Source organism: Tamandua tetradactyla, chromosome 2 (genome assembly GCF_023851605.1).
Source record: "Tamandua tetradactyla isolate mTamTet1 chromosome 2, mTamTet1.pri, whole genome shotgun sequence".
Taxonomy (NCBI): Eukaryota; Metazoa; Chordata; class Mammalia; order Pilosa; family Myrmecophagidae; genus Tamandua; species Tamandua tetradactyla.
The window spans coordinates 29397095-29415809 of NC_135328.1; the positions used below are offsets into that span (position 1 = coordinate 29397095).

An 18715-nucleotide genomic window follows, 5' to 3' on the forward strand; every position below is an offset into this window, starting at 1 on the left:
GGCTGGAGAGAGAGGCCACATCTGAGCAACAAAAGAGGTTCTGCTGGGGTGACTCTTAGGCCTAATTTTAAGTAGGCTTGACCTATCCTTTGTGGGGTTAAGTTTCATATGAACAAACCCCAAGACTGGGGGCTCAGTCTATAGCTTTGGTTGTCCACATCGCTTATGAGAATATCAAGAATTCAACTTGGGGAAGTTGAATTTTCCCCCATTCTCACCACTCCCCAATTTGCACATTTCTTGAACACATAAAACAAGAGCCCATGCAGTAGTATAGTTCATGCAGTACTTAAGAACTCAACAGTAAGAAGTACGCTTTCATGATAATGCATGAGGACTGTTTGGCTGAATGTAAACGTCTGATGGCTTCTACCAATGCACCCTCATATTTTACATAATTCCACATTTTAATTGAAAATTTATTGAAACAGCAACTTTTAGTTATACCACCAAAGTTTAAAAAGATGGCTTCCTTTTCTCCATTACACATGAATACATGAAAACATGCTGTCATATATTTTGGAGAGGAGTCACGTAGTCAAAAAAAAAAAAAAGTATAGCTTTTTTTCCCTCACTACTCACAGTGAGAGATGACATTTTCCTTAAAGTAGAAGTCTTTTAAAAACAAGTTTGTAACCTGCTTGTTGGGTTAAGTGAGCCACACACAGGTTTCTCTTAAAGATTGTTTTCTATTGCTATTATTTTTCTCTTTTTTGAAGAAATAGTATAGGAGTTGGATAATGTTTTAGAATAGGACCTGAGGTTAAACCCTTTATTCTACATAGGAACTTATAGTCAGTTCTGTGTATTTGCCTGTATCATAATCAATCATTCCCATAATGCTGGAAACATAAGCTGTATCCTTTTTTTCAAAACTGTAAATAATGCTGCAATAAGCATGCCTTTTTTTTTCATAAATTTTTCTGGGCATTACTAGTAATTTTCTTAAGCTACATACTATGGCTTTCTTTTGATATATCTGGAATTTAATTCCTCCCACCAGTGGTTAACTACATCAGAATAATTTGTTTATTAATGACCTGCCCTCCATGATATTTCTGCTTTCATGTTTGGCAGTAGCCAATGATTGAGTTTGTATGACATTTAAATGCAAAGTTGGGATGAGAATAAAATAAGTTCTTGAGTCTCTCTTAGATGTCCTGAGTCTCTCGAGTCTCTCTTAGACGTCAGGCATGAACTGGATACTTTATATACATTTAATATTTAAATCCTTTCAATTATCCCAGATTTTCAAATAAGGAAAACAAGTTGGAGAACTATAAAGTGGCACGCTTGTAACTACTTGAACTGAGATTCAGACGCAGGCATGTGTCAGGTAAAGGTCATTTCTGTACTAACCAGCTTTCTTCCCTAAGTACGCAAATGAAGAGCATATCAATGCCTCATCTCATTGTCCTTTCTCTGAGCCATTGAGGGTGGCTAGGAAAAGGGGTATGCTAGGGCAGACTACTGTGTTGTTGCGTGTCTAGAGACTTCTGCCATTACTTAACTTGTTTTTCACATCAACCACACAAAGTGCCATTATTATATTCATTTTTCAAATAAGGAAACTGAGACTCAGAAATTGTAAGCAACTTTCTTAAAGTCACACAGACAGTAAGTAGTGGTGGAGGGCTTTAACTTCAATTTTATCTGCTTCTGCAACCTTTGGCCTTTCCAATAAAACTTAAAGCAGATTTGGCTTAGCCCATAGCCGATTCTTACACACAGACATGCTTTTGAGCATAGGACTTAAAGTAAATTGCCACGAATATCTTGTTACACCTATTTCAACCTTTTACACTGGTACTTTCTTGGTATTTCAAACTTTTACACTGGTACTTTCTTGGTTTTAAAAATGAGGCTATTGGGAAGAAAGATATACTTTATTATATTTCAAAGTTTCTCAAATCATTTATCATGTGATTGGAAACCTGAGGCTTTTTTTTTTTCCTCTTCTGAGGACAGCAAGCCACTGTTTGTGTGGTAACATGAACACGTCTTATACTTCTGTGTTCTAATTAAGACAGAGTCTTACCTGACATGTTGATATGTTAACGCCTTCATAGGTATACCCTTCTTTACATGACACATAAACTTGCTTATTCGTTCTGAAATCATCCCCGTGAATAAGCAGGCGCGTTATATTTGCCGGCAGAAGACACCTTATTGGGCTGCAGGAGATGCTGTCAGGGAACCAACTCCCATCTTTCTGACAGGTGGATGTATCTACGTCTGTATCCATCACATAACCTTCCAGACAGCTGCAACGGAAGTGCAAAAATGAGCATGGTAAAGAGAGTACAGTGCAGTTTGTCACCTATTCTTGGACTTTTTACACAGCAATTCAAGGTTTTCTGAAATTTCAGGTGGATGACCTTGTAGGATATAATATTATTAGATTAATCAACCTAATAATAATAGCCAGATTGTTCTTAGCAGTCCTCATAAAAGATGATCCCAAATTAAAGTTGTTTGAAATGCTGATGTTATTCACTTTAGTTTCGAAGAATATTATTACTGAATTATTTTTTATTCTAAAAACAGGTAGAGTCAAGAAACTCTAAAATTCTAGACACAGTTGAAAATATAACATAATTAACTTGGGTTGAGTATCTACTTTGTGCCAGGCACTGTTCTGGGTACTTTATATATAGTATTTCTTGTAATCCTGAGAATTCGGTATCATGTAACACTAGTTTTAGTGTTCAAACTCAGGCCAGCCTAACTTAAAATCCTTTATATATATTTTAAAAATTGCATTTATTTAATCAGAAAATGTTTAAATAGCATTTATTAAATTGCAGCCACCATTCTAAGGGCTTCACAAATATCACCTCATTGGATCCTCATGTCTGTCCTATGAGCAGGCACTATTATCTTTTCTATTTTTCTTCCTGTTTTGCAGATGAAACTGCAAAATTGACACCAGTCTTAAAACCCGACACTAGAGAAATGAGTTTCCCATGTCACCCAGCTAGAAAGTAAACAGAACTGAGATGCACACCTAAGGAATCTGGCTCTAGAATCTGTGCTTTTAGTACTCCACTACACTGTCTTTTTATTTAAAGCACTTACTTAACACTTATTAGTTGGATAACGTTTTTTACAGGTTCACAAGTTACAGGCTGGGTAGCAGTTAGAGGTTTTGCAAACTGGGAGTGATCTGCTTATCGGATACTAAGTAAAGACCAGAAAGCTGCTTTAAGCATCAGAGAACAAGAAATAGAAAACACAGAAGTGTTGAGAAGTGGGTGACGTTACGGCATCTCAAAGTATCTGACCCAACAACAACCAAATGGAAAATTTTAAATGTATTTATTTCAAAAGTAAGGAACAATAATTTGTATTTTTTTTTCTGCACAGTGCCTGATCTGTTACACTTAAGCTTGCTTATCACTGATGGCCCTGCTTTGAGTCTATGTCCACAAGTAAGAGAAAATGAAGATAGGGTTGAAATGCCCACAATAAACATGCTTCAGAGCTGGTGAATTATTAATAAAATCTAACCTGCCAATGTATGAAGGACAAATCATAATTCCTTTAGAGATACAAATAATATTTAAATTGATTGTGAAGGTTCAGAAATCTGAACATTTTGAGCATTTATTCCAGTAAAATATTTAAGTTATAAGGTCAGTCTATATTTTTTCATCTTTTTTTCTTTTAAATAAAATATTTTAGATATGGAACTTTCCAAGAAAAATCTCTATTCTGGGCACTAAATAGTACAGGTTGGAGAGTCCTTTTAGAATATCTCCTTTATTTATACTGATCAATGAAAGTGTGCTTTTCAGCCTGATTTCTTGTGCTTTTTTGTCTTATGTTCCCAAGATTTGCATGTATAAATAAAACCATAAAATGATATCATAAAAAAATTTATCAGCATGACATTTAAAAAAAACTTTGTGATTCAAGAGCTATTTAAGGTAGGATCTTCTTGTTTCATGAAGCTCAGCAGAGTATGAGAATTATAATAATTATATTAGCAAGTACAATCTTAAAAACGTATAGACTTATTTTTTAGCTGTTAATATTGTCTGTTTTAATAAAACACAGCAAAATGCACATAACCAAATTTTATTCCTTCAAGGTGGCAGTCAACTTGGTAGGTTACACTCCTTACCTACAAAACTGTCCTTGGCCCCCTTCCCAAACATTTTAGGCCTGTAATAATTGCCAGGTTGAATCACAACAGTAAAGAATTCTTGGTTAGGATTACATCTTATTTAGTTCAACTTGGTTTTTATCTATCAGATTTATTTCCAGCGTTCAAATCCATGTTTAAAAATTTTAACATTATTACCACTACAGATACTCAAAAAACATTCAGTTTTCTAAGAAAATTTAAAAGGAAAATCCAAAAAGATGTTATCATTTTGAACAATGATAACATCTTTGAAATGAATATAAGATTCCTCTGAGGTGACTACCTGAGGAAAACTATATGCATTTGTATTATTTTGTTTGGGTATATTTGTCTTTTTTTAAAAAAAAATCTTCTTAATTATTTTGTAGTTCTGAACTACAGATGTGATGATCCACTATCTAAAAATGCTCTGAAAACAGAAAAGTTTTCTTTCTAAAGTTTTATCTAATATTACTAAATCCACATAAGAGCAATGATCTTTTTGTACTACTAATTAACTTAATTGAAAAGCAGCATAGCATACTAGATAAAATCATGAGCTTGGTAGCTCAACTGCTGGGATGCAATTGCGACTCTGCCCTTTACTCACTGTGTGACTTTGGTTTCCTACTCTGTAGAATGGGTCTAATAATAGTATCAACCTCATTATTGTAAAGATTAAATGAATTCTAATATGTATAGTGCATTAAGAGTAGGGATTGGCACTCAATAAATAAATGCTCAATAAATGTTGACTATTATTATTATTGCTTCTCTTTTCTCATGTTACTTTTTATTATAAACTTATTTTTAGAGTCAGTGGATTTCTGTATAATTATAGGAAGAACAGAGCCAAGTGTTAAAGGTTTCAATTTTGGGAAACTACTCCAGAGATGGTGTTTTCTTTCCAATGAGCTAAATTTTTTTTTTTCTTTAACCTTAGTCTGACTTTTCATTTCACAACCTCACTGCCTGCACTTCTTGGAGACTGTAGAACTATGGTCTTACCTGAATTGCACTTTGCTTTCATAGGTGTGTGCCTCTCCAATTGCCACTGCATTGGCAACAGCCGGTGGGGGTCCACAGGACAGGGGCTCACAGACCGGATAAGGCTGGCTCCATGCCCCTTTCTCGGTACAGGTTAGGTCTGCACTGCCTTGGATGACGTAGCCAGCCCTGCAGCTGTAAGTTATCACATTTTCCTCCAAAGAACCGCTCTCAATGACGAATGCATTTGATATCATTGGGGGAGAACCACACAAATTGTGTTCACAGTGTGGGAGGCCCGAGCTCCACTGGCCATTGGCCTCGCAGGTGATTTCAGGAAGTCCCAGGAGCTTGAAGCCTTTGAAGCATCGAATGCGGGCTGTCCTTCCACAACCAAAATCTGTCCCGTTGACAGCTCCGTTTTGAATTGCTGGTGGAGAACACCTGCAAGGCAGGCAGGAAGGCGTGCTGCCACTCCAGGAACCATTGGAGAGACATCTTCTGGAAGGATTTCCTTGGAGCTTGTAACTAGGAAAGCACTGATACTGTATATGCCGCCCATGATAAAAGGAAAAACCATTAGGGAAGCCATGGGTGAGCTCTTCGGGAGGTCCACAGTAGACTGGTTTACAGAGAGGAACCTCGGCATCCCATTTACCATCTGACTGACAGGTGAGCTTTGCGGCACCATATAACACATAACCCTCCTGACAGCTGAACACTACTTCCTTCCCAAAGCTATAGTCCAGGCCATCTACCAGTGCGTTTGCCACCTGCGGGGGGCTGGCACACCTGACGGGCACGCAGACAGGAGTGGCTCCGCTCCAATTTCCATTTGCAAGACAAACACGACTCCTGGCTCCCTCCAGCAAGAACCCTTCATTGCAAGCGTACTCAACCTTCTTCTGGAATGTGTACTCATCTCCTTTCATGTGGCTGTTGGATGAGACTGCGGGTGAACCACAGTCTATAGGAATGCAAACTGGCTCATTCCCATCCCAATTTTTATTTTTTTGGCAAGTTCTCCTTTCAGGGCCTTTCAGCACATACCCAGGGTCACACTCATAAGACAACATGCTCAGATATGTGTAGTTGCTTCCTTTGATGGATCCATTCGTGACAGGATTCGGCTTTTTGCATGAAATGACTTCGCAGACAGGGGAGACACCACTCCACTCTCTATTCTGTAGACAAAGTCTTATGTGAGAGCCCACTAGATTGTGCCCGGGTTTGCAGCTATATTGTGCTGCACTGCCCATGGCAGTCTCTGTAAAATGCAAAAAGCCATTTTCAGGAGCAATGGGCAAGTCACATTTAATTGAAATGCAGGAAGGTGCACTGCCATTCCACGTTCCATCTTCCTGGCAGATCAACATAGAGTTGCCCAAGATTTTGTATCCTGGATTACAGGTGTATGAAACCAAGGTGCCATATAGAAAGTGTGACAAATGAGCAGCATAAGACTCCTTTGTGTTTTCCCAGATTCTAGTGACTGCTCCCAGATGAGGAGGGTGATGAGTCAGACATGGAACCCCCACCATGTCATCTTTCTGGTCCTGGCAATCGTTGACTTTAGCATATTCTCCAAAATCTATGTGAGGAGGCAGACCACAGTCTATGGGTAGACAGGTGGGTATGGAGCTTGACCATCCTGATTCTTCACAGGTCTGCATGGAGTGACCAGCCAGATGGAACCCAGGGAAGCAGCTGTAGATGATTACAGCACCATACCTATAATCTGCACCTTCTACAAAACCATTTTCAATGGGTTGTGGGGAGTTACAGTGTATGGCATTGCAAGATGGGGCATCTACATCCCAACTACCTGTCTCTAAACAGGTCAAGACTTTGGAACCTCCAAGCCTAAAGCCTTGGTCACAAGAGTATGTAACAGACTGCCCATAGTAAAGGTTGGTGTAAGAGAATTTGCCATTCAAAATCTCCTTGGGCTTTGGACACTCAATGGGTTTACATGTTGGTTTTCCTCCAAGCCATTGACCATTTTCGCCACAAAGGGAAGTTGTGTTCCCTACCAACTCGAAGCCTGGCTTGCAGGTATAGAGAGCTGTGCTGAGATAGGCAAGACCCTGCACATCGATGATGCCATTGAGGATTTCCTCGGGGTGGGGACATTCTACTGGAACACATTCCGGCAGTGGAGCGCTCCAGGTGCCATCAGCTTGGCAGGAGGTGGTAGGATCTCCTTTTAGAAAAAACCCATCCACACAAAAATATTTGACAGTACTTCCAAAATGAAGAGAAGAAGGAGGAGCAGGGACACCAAAGGATATTAGTGGAGGTGGGAGGCAAAGAACCATCTTGCAAACAGGGAAAGAATCATTCCATTGCTGGGAGGGCAAACATTTCAGGACAGAGGGACCTTGTAGGACATGACTTTCCCTACAGGAAAACATCACCACTCCAACTTCAGTAGTCAACTCCTTCAAAACTAGCTGGTTTTCCAAGAGAGGTGGCTCTGGACACTTGATGGGCACACACTTTTGGTTTGGCTTCTTGTTCCATTTGCCAGACACCTGGCATGTCCAAGAACTATCACCAATAAGCTCATAACCTTCATTACAGAAAACTTGAACCTTGGACCCTACTTTGAAGTTTTCTCCTTTTGTGTAGCCATTTTGGACTGGGGGAGGTTTTCCACAGCTGAGAGGGATGCAAGACAGAGGAGAGTCACTGTGCCAGTGGCGATTGGCTTGGCAGATAAATATAGGACTTCCAACTGGTTTATAGCCTGGGTTACAGCGATAGGTCACTTCACTCTCAAAGATCCTGCCAGTTGTGTGCTGTATAACAGGAAGAAAACCATTAAGAACAATTTTTACACCAGATAATAGAATTAACTAAATCCACTGGATAATAAAAAAGAACTAAACTAAAATGCCTATGTTAAAATGAATCAATTAGAATTTAAATAAAACAGGATGTATGTCTTTTCCTATAGGTCTGCTCTCTTTAAGTAGTAAAAAGGACAGTAGGAGATCAAATTAGGTAATTGTCACTGAGAAATGTTTATCAGAGCATTGTGCCTATTATAAAAAAAGATCCAGAGTTTCAAAATTAACTGACTGATGGAGAAATAAGTTTAAAAAAATCTTGTTGACCAAAGGAATGTTATAGTTTGTTGTTTTTATTTAATGTTTATAGTTAATAGAAAGCAAATAAAATATTTTTCATGGATATGGTCCTAAGAGGACTACTTTTTGTTTTTTTTTGCATGGGCAGGCACCAGGAATTGAACCTGGGTATCTGGCATGGCAGGAGAGAATTCTGCCACTGAGTCGCCATTGCACCATCCAATATTTCATCTCTTAAAACCAAAAATATAGGGTGGGCAATGGTGGCTCAGTTGCAGAGTTCTCACTTGCTGTGCTGGAGACCCGGGTTCGATTCCCGGTACCTGCCCATGCAAAAAAAACCAAAAAAAAAATGTAAAGTCCATTATCTCAATATTCAAAATAAGTTAGTATATGATAATAACAGGTCATTTTTGGGCAATATATAAATGAGTTAATTATGAAAGCTTAAAAAGTTTACCATGGTTATTTGTTAGTGATGGTAAATTCTAGCTTCCGTGCTGTAGTGAACTTTTTGCTAATTGCACTCAACTGTGTTTTGTCTACCCATATTGCTTGAGCACCCCAAATGCATGAAAGCGCCATGCAGCCACTGACCCTATCCATATTGTAAGGTGCTAGACCTCCAGTGCTTAGAATTGTACCTGGCACCCAGCAGAAGTTCCAAGAATATTTGTTAAATGAAGCGACATTTGTTAAAAGAAGAAAGTCTCCTTATGTACACGTACTTGCGTCTAAGGGAATGCCAATACAACTTTTAAAAGTTTGAAACAAAAGCCTTTTGCTTCTGTTTTGCTGTTTCCGAATATAAAGAAGAAAAGTTACTACGTAAGTGTGGGTTTAGAGTAAAGAATTGAATTAGAATATTGCCTAGTTATAACAGCCCTTGATTTGGGTGTGTAGATTCTAATTTCTGAGTGTGCGTTTTGGATGAACTAAATGAGAAGTCTTATGTCCGTGTGAAAGCAGGCCTGGTTTGGCTCTAATTCAACTCTTAGCCCATTATGGTGCAAATACTTGTAGGTCTAAAGGATGAATGAAACACTTCATTACAGTGGATGGGTAATTTGCCCCAGTGTTTGTCTAAAGATAAATGATAATAGATTTCTCTAGGTACATCTAGACCTTGATTTTTATGAAATAATGTCTATATTCATGCTGGAATAATTTCTTCCATAAAGCAAAATGGCATTTTATTAAAGTTCATATAAATTTCACATTCAGGGCTAAGAGTTTGCTGTAGACCTCTTTGAATGCCTACATCCTCGTAGAAAGCAAAAAAGCTGTACATTAAAAGGAATGATCATCTTCACCAAATTTTCCCAACGAGTCACTACCTATAGATTTCGGTAGTCACTTTTTAAAAAAAAAATTTTATTAATTAAAAAAAAATATTACAAGAAGGGAACACAAACATTCTTAATATACGCTCATTCCGTTCTACATATATAATCAGTAATTCGCATCATCACATATTTGCATATTCATCATGATCATTTCTTAGAACATTTGCATCAATCGGTAGTCACTTTTATAGTTTTCAACCATGCGTCTGTTCCCTGCCCCTGCCCCTGCCCCGCAGGGTCTCCAGCACAGCAGGCGAGAACTCTGCAACTGAGCCACCATTGCCCACCCTATATTTTTGGTTTTAAGAGATGAAATATTGGATGGTGCAATGGTGACTCAGTGGCAGAAATCTCTCCTGCCATGCCAGATACCCAGGTTCAATTCCTGGTGCCTGCCCATGCAAAAAAAAAAAAGATGCAACTTTGCCTTTTGTATTCTATCCTTGTATTATGGAGGCAATTTAAAAAGACATAGTGTAGGGATGAACACAAAACTCCAGTAGTCCTGTGGGTTAGTGCTGTGGGTTAGCCGCAGCAGACTAGCCCCGTAAGTCAGGAAAGCCGTGACCCACCTGCTGATGCCTCTCTTACCTCCAGAAAGCCATTCTCAACCTTGGGTGGCTCATTGCAAGACACAGGGAGGCATGTGGGAACGGGGCCGCTCCACCCTCCTGTGGCTTCGCAGGTGCTCTTCTTCTCCCCTTTGATGTAGAAGCCCTTGTTGCAGCTGTAAGCCACCACGGCCCCGAAGCTGTAGTTCGACCCACTGGCGTAGCCGTTCGCGATGCTCGGGGGCTCCCCGCACCGCACAGGTATGCACTGGACGGAGAGCGGGGAAGGGCTCCACTGCCCGCCTCTCAGACATTCCATCTTCGCGGAGGTGTTGAGCATGAAACCGTCCATGCACTTGAAACTCACGACCGAGCCGACTGCAAACCTGGCTTTGCTCGCTGTTTCCAAGATGCCGTAGGACACGGATGGGGGTTTTTCACAGAAATGAGCGACACAACGGGGCGCGGCCTGACCCTCGGGGGGAACCCACTTGCCCTCGGCATTGCAAAGGAGCCGGGAATTGTCTGCCAGGCTGTAGCCATCCGAGCAGTAGTAGAAGGCGATGTCTCCAAATAACCGATGGGCCGTCTCTGGAGAGGCATGTTCAATGCTGGGAGGCTCATCGCAGGAGACGGCCAGGCACTGCTGGGTACCACCGCTCCACTTGCCGCTGGCCAGGCACTCAATGGTGTCAGGACCCACAAGGGTGTAGCTGTGAGATGGGGGCAAAAGAAACAAAAACTAAGACTATTTTGAGAAACGGTGCCTCCATCTTCTTATTGTGCTTTGTAAAAATTCTTCCCAACAATGACTATGCTTTTATTCGTTATTGTTGAAAATATTTACTGTTTGAAAATTGGGCTTACCTCTCAAATGACTTTCATGTGACATATGTAAATAAATCTTGATGTTAATGCTTTTCTGACTATTTTTGCTATATTAGGGACTCTAATAATTGTTACACATTATTTTAAAGACAAAAATAAATAATAGGATATGGGTCTATTTGATTCCATTCAGAATTGGCCCTTACTCTGTCTTTGGTTGATTTAGTCTGCCAGTTTTAGCGGTAGGCTTTTGAAACAATCCCTACACATAGTAGCCTACTCGTAGTTCAATTATATTTTCATGAATATTTAATGAACTTCAAAGCAGTGATTATAATTTCATCCCTTGTAACTGGTAAAAACCTGTAACTATATGGGGTTAGAGTTAGAAGATGTGTTTTACACATGACTTTTCTATTCAATCAGTATGAATACATTTTCCTTAATAACTCGGAGTCTTTCCTTATGCACAAGGTGTTTACCCAGATATGAGAGACTGATGACTTGGAAAAGTCTGAAATTACTCCCAAATGTACTCTCAATGAAGTAGAATAAAATATTATGATAAGCAGTATTACAGTAATTATATTTGAGTCATTCTTATTTTCATTCTCCACTTCTTATTTAGAGCAAAGATGACAGAGTTTTGAAGGTATACCTGATACCTGCTTATCCCTTTACCCTGCAGGGTAAAGGAACTAAAATAATTGGGCATATAATTTTTTTTTTGTATGTTGTATGGTGGAGGTCACATTTCATTCTTTTTCCATGTGAGTATCCTGCTATTGCAGCACCATTTGTTGAATTTTTTTGTTTCTTTGATTTTTTTGTTTATTTGTGTTTTGGGAAAGTTCATGAGCCAGGAACTGAACCCGGGTCTCCCAAATGGCAGGAAAGAATTCTACCACTGAGCTACTCTCACACCTCCCTGGGCATCTAATTTAATCCCGTTCAGACATACTGATTTCTTCATTTTACAGATGAGTGACTAGTAGTTCAGGCAGGCTAACAAACTTGCCTAAAATCACACAGCTGTAAGCAGCAGAGTTGGAGACAGGCTCTGAATTCTCTTTATCTAAGTCCACCCCTGCTTTTCTACAGCACTACTATGAATCTTTCCTTTAAAATGAGGTGGGTGGGTTGCCCATGTAAACTGCATGACAGTATCACTAGTACGAATTATTTGATCCATTCTTCAGCACAGATTTTATTTTTGTACAGAACCTTCACTGATCAGTTAGCAAACTGATCAGTTTGCTAAATACCAGTTACAAGGGATGAAAAACTTCCTAATTTGATGAGGGGCCAGTAATTAGAGTTCGGAATTCCTGCCTTCCAGTTGGCAAGATTAATGAAATTTATAAGAGACAGAGAGATCAAGAACAAGATGCTAGAGCATCCTCAGAGACATGTGTGTCCACCCTACCTGTGGTCAAAATCATGCTATGGACAAAGGTGTTCCCCAAATGAATACTCAGTGGTGTCCCCAGTAGCTGAGTGTAGTCACCAGTTAGGGCCTGCTGCAATTCTTTGTTTTTGGATAAGCTGAGTTCTTTGCATAAGGATCTGAATTTAATAAATTTTCTGTCTTACAGGCTCTAGGGAGGTATTCAAAGACAATATCCTAAAAGCATAATTTTATTATTAAACAGAAACTGTTACCCCAGGACTGAGTGTTTAGACTCTACTGTGCCTGTGTAAGATGTGGTCTGGGTTGAAGTTCCATTTGCTGAAGGCCCTGGTGTTTTATAGCACCATTTATATCATTTGCACATTTTGAACTGTGAATCCCTTTTTCCACGGCCCCCTGATACTGCTAACTGAGTTCGCCAGCTGTTCAGAGATACAGCCTTAGACATTCTTGATTTATCAGGATCCATCAAGCCATAAAATGCTTCCTTTATGTCACAGGACCAATTGTTTTGAGGCAGAAGCACCTGCCGCCAGAACATTCCTTAATTCTCAAAGCCTCCTCAGGACACAAAACTTGTACTTTGTAATCTGGCAGCACTTTATCGAGCCTGTGATTCCGATATGAGAAATCTCCCATTAACTACTCTTGCCTAATTGGAAAGCTCTCTGCGACGTAATGGGAAGATTACCACCAAATGCGTATGTGTTGAGTAAATGAATTTCAAGTATGCACTTCTGACACTCTTCATAATTTTTCAGAACCTATAAGATCCCTCTCTCTGATCTACAATCTTCACTTTTCTTAATGGCTTGACCAAAATTTAGTCCTTCATTAAATAATTCTTACAGGCCCACTGTGTGTTAGATATCCTAAGTGCATATGCAATGCCCCTGCGTGCACTTGTTCCCATGCATTTCCCCTGAGTACCAGGTACCTGGTACACTGTAAGCCCCTTGCAGCTACAGTGGGTACTCAAAAGAAATGGCTGATTCCCACTAAAGGGTGGGAAGGGGAGAAAAAGCCTCAGGCATGAACTGGCTCTTGAAGGGAGTCTTGAGGGCAGCAAGATGGAAGAGGAATCACTCAAGGCAGAAGAGCAGCAAGAGCAAAGAAATGGGAGCGTGATGCAGTCGGGGCACTCTCAAGCCATACAAATGTCTTACAAAAGTTAGGGATGGCATAGGAGCACCTAGAAATGGAAGTCCTGGTCACTAGAATCGTGTATTTTTTTGTTTCTTTGGTTACAGGGTTACTGTGATAGTTGAGGAGGAAAATGTGGCAGACGTGGATTAACTGGAGAGGGATTTCAACAGCACATTTGACAAGGCCTCTCCGAAGACATTAGTGCACAAAATGTTGCTAGAACAGCAAGAAGTGTTTTATTAATTAAGTGGTTTATTACTTGGATAACTCAAAGAATATTAATAGAAGTATGTTAGCCAGGAGTTTCATAGCTCACGAAAGTCACAAAAATCTGTCCTCAGCCCTGTGCATCTACCCTTTTGTAAGCAACACACAACCGTGTGAGGTAGGGAATAAAAATTTTTACACGATAATGTTTAATAGAGATAAAATGGAAGGTTATACACTTAGATAATAAAGAACAGTCATAGAAGTGGAAAACTTAGCTTAATGGCAACAAATGTGAAAAAGCTTGGGGTTTTATACAATGTAAGTTGAATGAGTGGATGGTGACATCTTAAAAGGGTTACTACGTTTCTATAAACCCATTTATCTAGAAAGAAAGGAAGAGAAACAAATACTTATCTTTTAAGCACTAGGTGCCAGTTCCTACATTTGGTGGTGTTTGTTTTTTTTTTAAATCTCTGTTGGAGTAATTATATTCTAATTTGGTTGTGTCAGCATACATTAAGTTCTGGGTATCACAGTTCAAAAAGGGGACACAGACATGTTGGAATGGGTTCAGAGAAGAGTGACTAAGAGTACATAGACTTAATAGGTCTTGTCCATGTGTGAGAAAGAGAAGCACAGGTTTGAGGTTGAGCTGGTTGAAACATCTGCCTCCCTACATCTTCATTCCCAAAGCACCAAGCTCAGCAAAGAGGGTATCCCATTCAGAGCGGAGAATAATTTTTGAGTCATGGGGATAAGTGAAGGGCTTGGATTCCTTACAAAAGCCCCTCAGTAGATCTAAAGATCCATTTTTAAGAGAACCCAGGGTCCAAGCTGTCCATATTTGCTGAAGGGGAGAAATTTATAATATGCAACTCTAAGAGGGATGGACCAGATAACAGTCAATTAAGATGGGGATAGAGGTTTATTAAAATGAGCAACTTCTAAAACGTATCAGGCAGTATTTCAACATGTTAAAGAAGGATGTATTTCCCAAATGACAGAAAAAAGGGATTGTTAACTATTGCCTAAATAGAAATATAAAAGGTCTCTGATCAAATTGCTTCGCCATTTCATTTGTTAGAATTCTGAGTATGTCTTCAGATTTTTAGAGGACATATTTCATCTGATTATTTTACAAAAATGCCACTTTTAAAGAATGATAAAATTTTGAACAGATCATGATGAGATATTCCTTATAAATAAAGATGTTGGCTACCAAAGCAGGAAAAATTGGAACTGGGACAAATGAAAATGTTGGGATATTGAATTACGTTCTGTGTATTTTATATTCTTATTCAAAAGATATGCAGACACTCTTACAGATCGTTGTTAAAAAACCAGGCCACGTATTTTATAAAACAAATTGTTTTACTCCAGAATTACAAGGAAAAACAGCCTATCAGCATTGGTGATGTAATAGAAGGACACATGTTAGAATGAACTGGTGGGATTACAATTGCATGTTTCTGGAATAATATCTCAAAATCCTTTGAACATGAACAGAGTAATTTCCAGATGCAATTTTCAGTAATTTGATTCACACCCTGAGTGGAAGCCTACTGATGAGCTTGTGTCTGGGAAGCTTTATGAGAGAGCTCCCAGGTGGGTTTGTTTCTTTTTAGAAGAAGAACCTTAAAAGAGCAGCATACTATGTATTTAAATAGCTACAATTTGATAAGGGCAATAGAAAGCATAAATCTGCATTAGTAAGTTTTAAATTAATTACAACAAAAATTTTGTCTTAGCATATCTAGTAATTACATTTAGAAGCTTATATTTGAGACGAATCAAAAGGGAAACATTTGATTAGGATTTTAGGATGTCAAAAACCTATTCCTCCTTTCTGAGATTCTCACCAAGAATATATGTATAAGGTTAAAAAGAAAAATGGGAAATGGATAAAAACTTATTAATTTACTGAAAAATCTGAGAGCCCCAAGTGTAGTGTTTTGATAAAAGGTGAAAAATCTGTCAGACCAAGGAAAGTTCAATGTAAAATACAACATAAATATATGAGGGACAAAACTGAAACAGAAGTAATAATGTGCACCAAAGAAGCAGGGCTGGGTGGCTCACATGTTGAGCAGGGAAGTGGCCTGGACCAGGGAGAAGAGAGAATTGAGTGCATTAGGGGATGGAGAGGGATAGAGGACTTAGTCTTATAGCCATGCCAGCAGCATCCTGGGAAGTGGAAGGAGACATCAAGACAGGACACATTATGCAAGAGTCATGACTCAAAAACAGCAATAATGTCTTTGAATAGAACAAGACACAGTGCATGTTGACCTCTGCCAATCAATACCTTGGGGGAAGAAACCTAAAGGCTGAAGAGGGAGAGGATGAGAACTGACTTCTAGTTCTGACTATAACATACTCTGAAAACCCTCTCTAAATAATGCTTGATGAGATAGAAAAAATATTTTAAATGAATAGCTGAGCAGACAAAAAAAAAGGAAATCTGCACCTTCTGTAAATGAAGAGGGAACCAAAAACAGAAAGGTAAGCCTGTGAACTAATGCTATGATTGCTCTTGGATTGGATAAGGAAGGGAAGAAAGGGAAATAGTAAATGTAACCTTGGACTTGAAACAGAGAGTAATACCTGCGTTTCTGGCATGAATCTATGTTCTAGAAGAACATTCACTGGGAATCGGAACTAGAAAAGTTCCAGTCATAGGCACAGCAAGGTGGGAGGTGAGATCTCTGTATTTTCCTGGACCCTGAGTGGAGAAAAAAAGTCTTTGCTTGGTATAAAACCCCAGGTTTGTATGTCATGTGGGTTTGAAGTTTGAATTTATACCACTCACATTATAGGGGAAAACTTCAAACTGAGAAATCAGTGTGAAAATAGATTCTTGGCTGTTGACACCTTTGGGGCTGCCGGTAAAAAAAAATTAATCACACACTTAGACCATAAAGGACTCTAATAGATAAAAGAAGCCCTTTTAAATAAAAGCTGACAAACTATAAGTAACAAAACATATACAAGGATATTTTCCACCATGAATGGGTCAACAGAACAAACAGCAAGATTAGGGCACCAATAAATTGAGAAGAGAGAAAATGATCTAACATATAAAAATAATATAAAATAAGAATGTTGATATAAAGGTAAACAACTCAAAATCCTATTAAAAACAAGAAGCTATAAAATACTTGAAAAACAAACAAATGGAAATTCTAGAAATAAAAATATAGACAACAAATTTTTAAAAATAATGGACACAGGGCCACAGTGGCTCTGCAGGCAAAGTTTTTGCCTGCAGAGACCTGGGTTCACTTCCTGGTGCCTGTCCATGTAAGAAAAAAAAATTAAATTAAAAAAAATAATGGACACATCCAAAAGCAGATGACTTATTATGAAAGGAAAAACTAGTGAACTGGAAGATACATTTCAGGAAATTACCCAAATGTAGCACAAGCTTATAAAGAAAATGAAAATATAAATTAATAAACATAGAAGATAGAATGTAAAGATCCAATATACATCTAATAAGAGTTCTAGGAGGAGCAAAAAAAAAAGTGAGGAAAAGGGAATATTTGAAGTGAAAATGGTTGAGAATATTCTAGAATTAGTGAAAGCTATGACTTCTGATTTAAGAAATATGATAAGTCCCAAACAGGACGAACAACAATGAATACTACGTTAGTCATATCCTAGTGAAACACTAAAAGAATAAAGACAGAGAGAGTACAACTAGAGGGAAAAGATATTACTTTTATAGGAACAAGAATTTGACCAGGATTTGTTAAGCCCAGTACTAATAAAATTTTGAACTGGAAAACTGTTATTACTATTGTTATTATTTTGTGGGGGATTGCACTGTAAGATGTTTATCAGCATCTCTGGCCTCTATCAAGTAGAATGCTAATAGTACACAAACATCCCACCCCTGAATTGTGGAAAATAAAAGACATAGCCAGATGCCCCATGGGCGGCAATACTTCCCCCTTTGACAACCACTGACTTAGACTGCATACAGAATTCTCAATAGCAACATTAGAAATCATAAGGCATATTTATGGGGGAAAAAAATTCTATCAATCTAGACTTCTATATCCAGCTAAACTATCATTCAGGAGCAAAGGTAAAATACTATCATTTTTCAGATGAAGATTTTATAACTTGACTGTTGTTGAAAAAAAGATGTAAAGGATGTACTTCAGGAAATAAAAAAATGAAACCCAGAAGGGAGGAGTGAACTGTAAAAAAAAAAACAATGGTGGCAAAAAAATAAACATGCATGCTAATCTAAATAAGCATTGGCTATATTTAAAAATGGCTAATTTGGAAAGTTTTAAAAGAAGGGGTAACTAAAACCAGAGAATGATAAGACAATATCTTCCCAAGATCTTTGAATTCAAGGGGAAGGCTGAGATATTATGATCTCAGGTTAGGGAAGGATTACTTAAACTTGACACAAAAACTCAAACTATAAAAGGAAACAATAAATATGACTCAAATAAAAAATCTATGACAAAAGGCACCATACAAAGTGAAATGTAAGTCACAGACATGCAGAAGATATCTGCAATTCATATAATGAAAAGAAAGGATTGGCTTTCTGAATATATAAACAGCATATAAATTAATAAGAGAAAAGCAAAATGGGAAAACAGGTACAAGCATTCATTCATAGGGTAAGAAATTTGAAATCCCAATAAACATTTTAAATATTCCTGCTAATTTTCGGAAAGCCACAGCAAGGCACCCTTAAACAACCATCCAACTGGGGAGAATGAACAAGTGTGATAACATCAACGTAGATAGACAAGGATGTGGAAACTCTTACGCATGAGCTGTTAGGGCGTTCACTGGTATGATCACTTTGTGGAGGAATTTGGTATTATCTAATAAGGTTAAAAATAAGTAAATCCTGTGAACCCCCAATTTCAACTCTCCATGTGCAAGTTAGTGATATTTCTACTTTATGTGCTAGATGTGCAATTATTACTTTAGTACTGCTCATATTAGCAAAGTGAAAATAAATTAACCCTCTTTTAGTAGGGAAA

At 38.4% G+C, this 18715-nt stretch overlaps 1 protein-coding gene across 2 annotated transcripts in view; it reads right to left on the bottom strand.

The window, feature by feature from the left end:
- Positions 1-18715, bottom strand: part of SVEP1 (sushi, von Willebrand factor type A, EGF and pentraxin domain containing 1) — a 208188-nt gene that overhangs the window by 26841 nt on the left and 162632 nt on the right. For both annotated transcript variants that reach the window (XM_077141639.1, XM_077141631.1), the window contains 3 exons: positions 10146-10818; positions 5138-7917; positions 2039-2264 (listed from right to left, as the gene is read on the bottom strand). In XM_077141639.1, the coding sequence (XP_076997754.1) occupies positions 2039-2264; positions 5138-7917; positions 10146-10818 (3679 nt within the window). The remainder of the gene's footprint in view (positions 1-2038; positions 2265-5137; positions 7918-10145; positions 10819-18715) is intronic.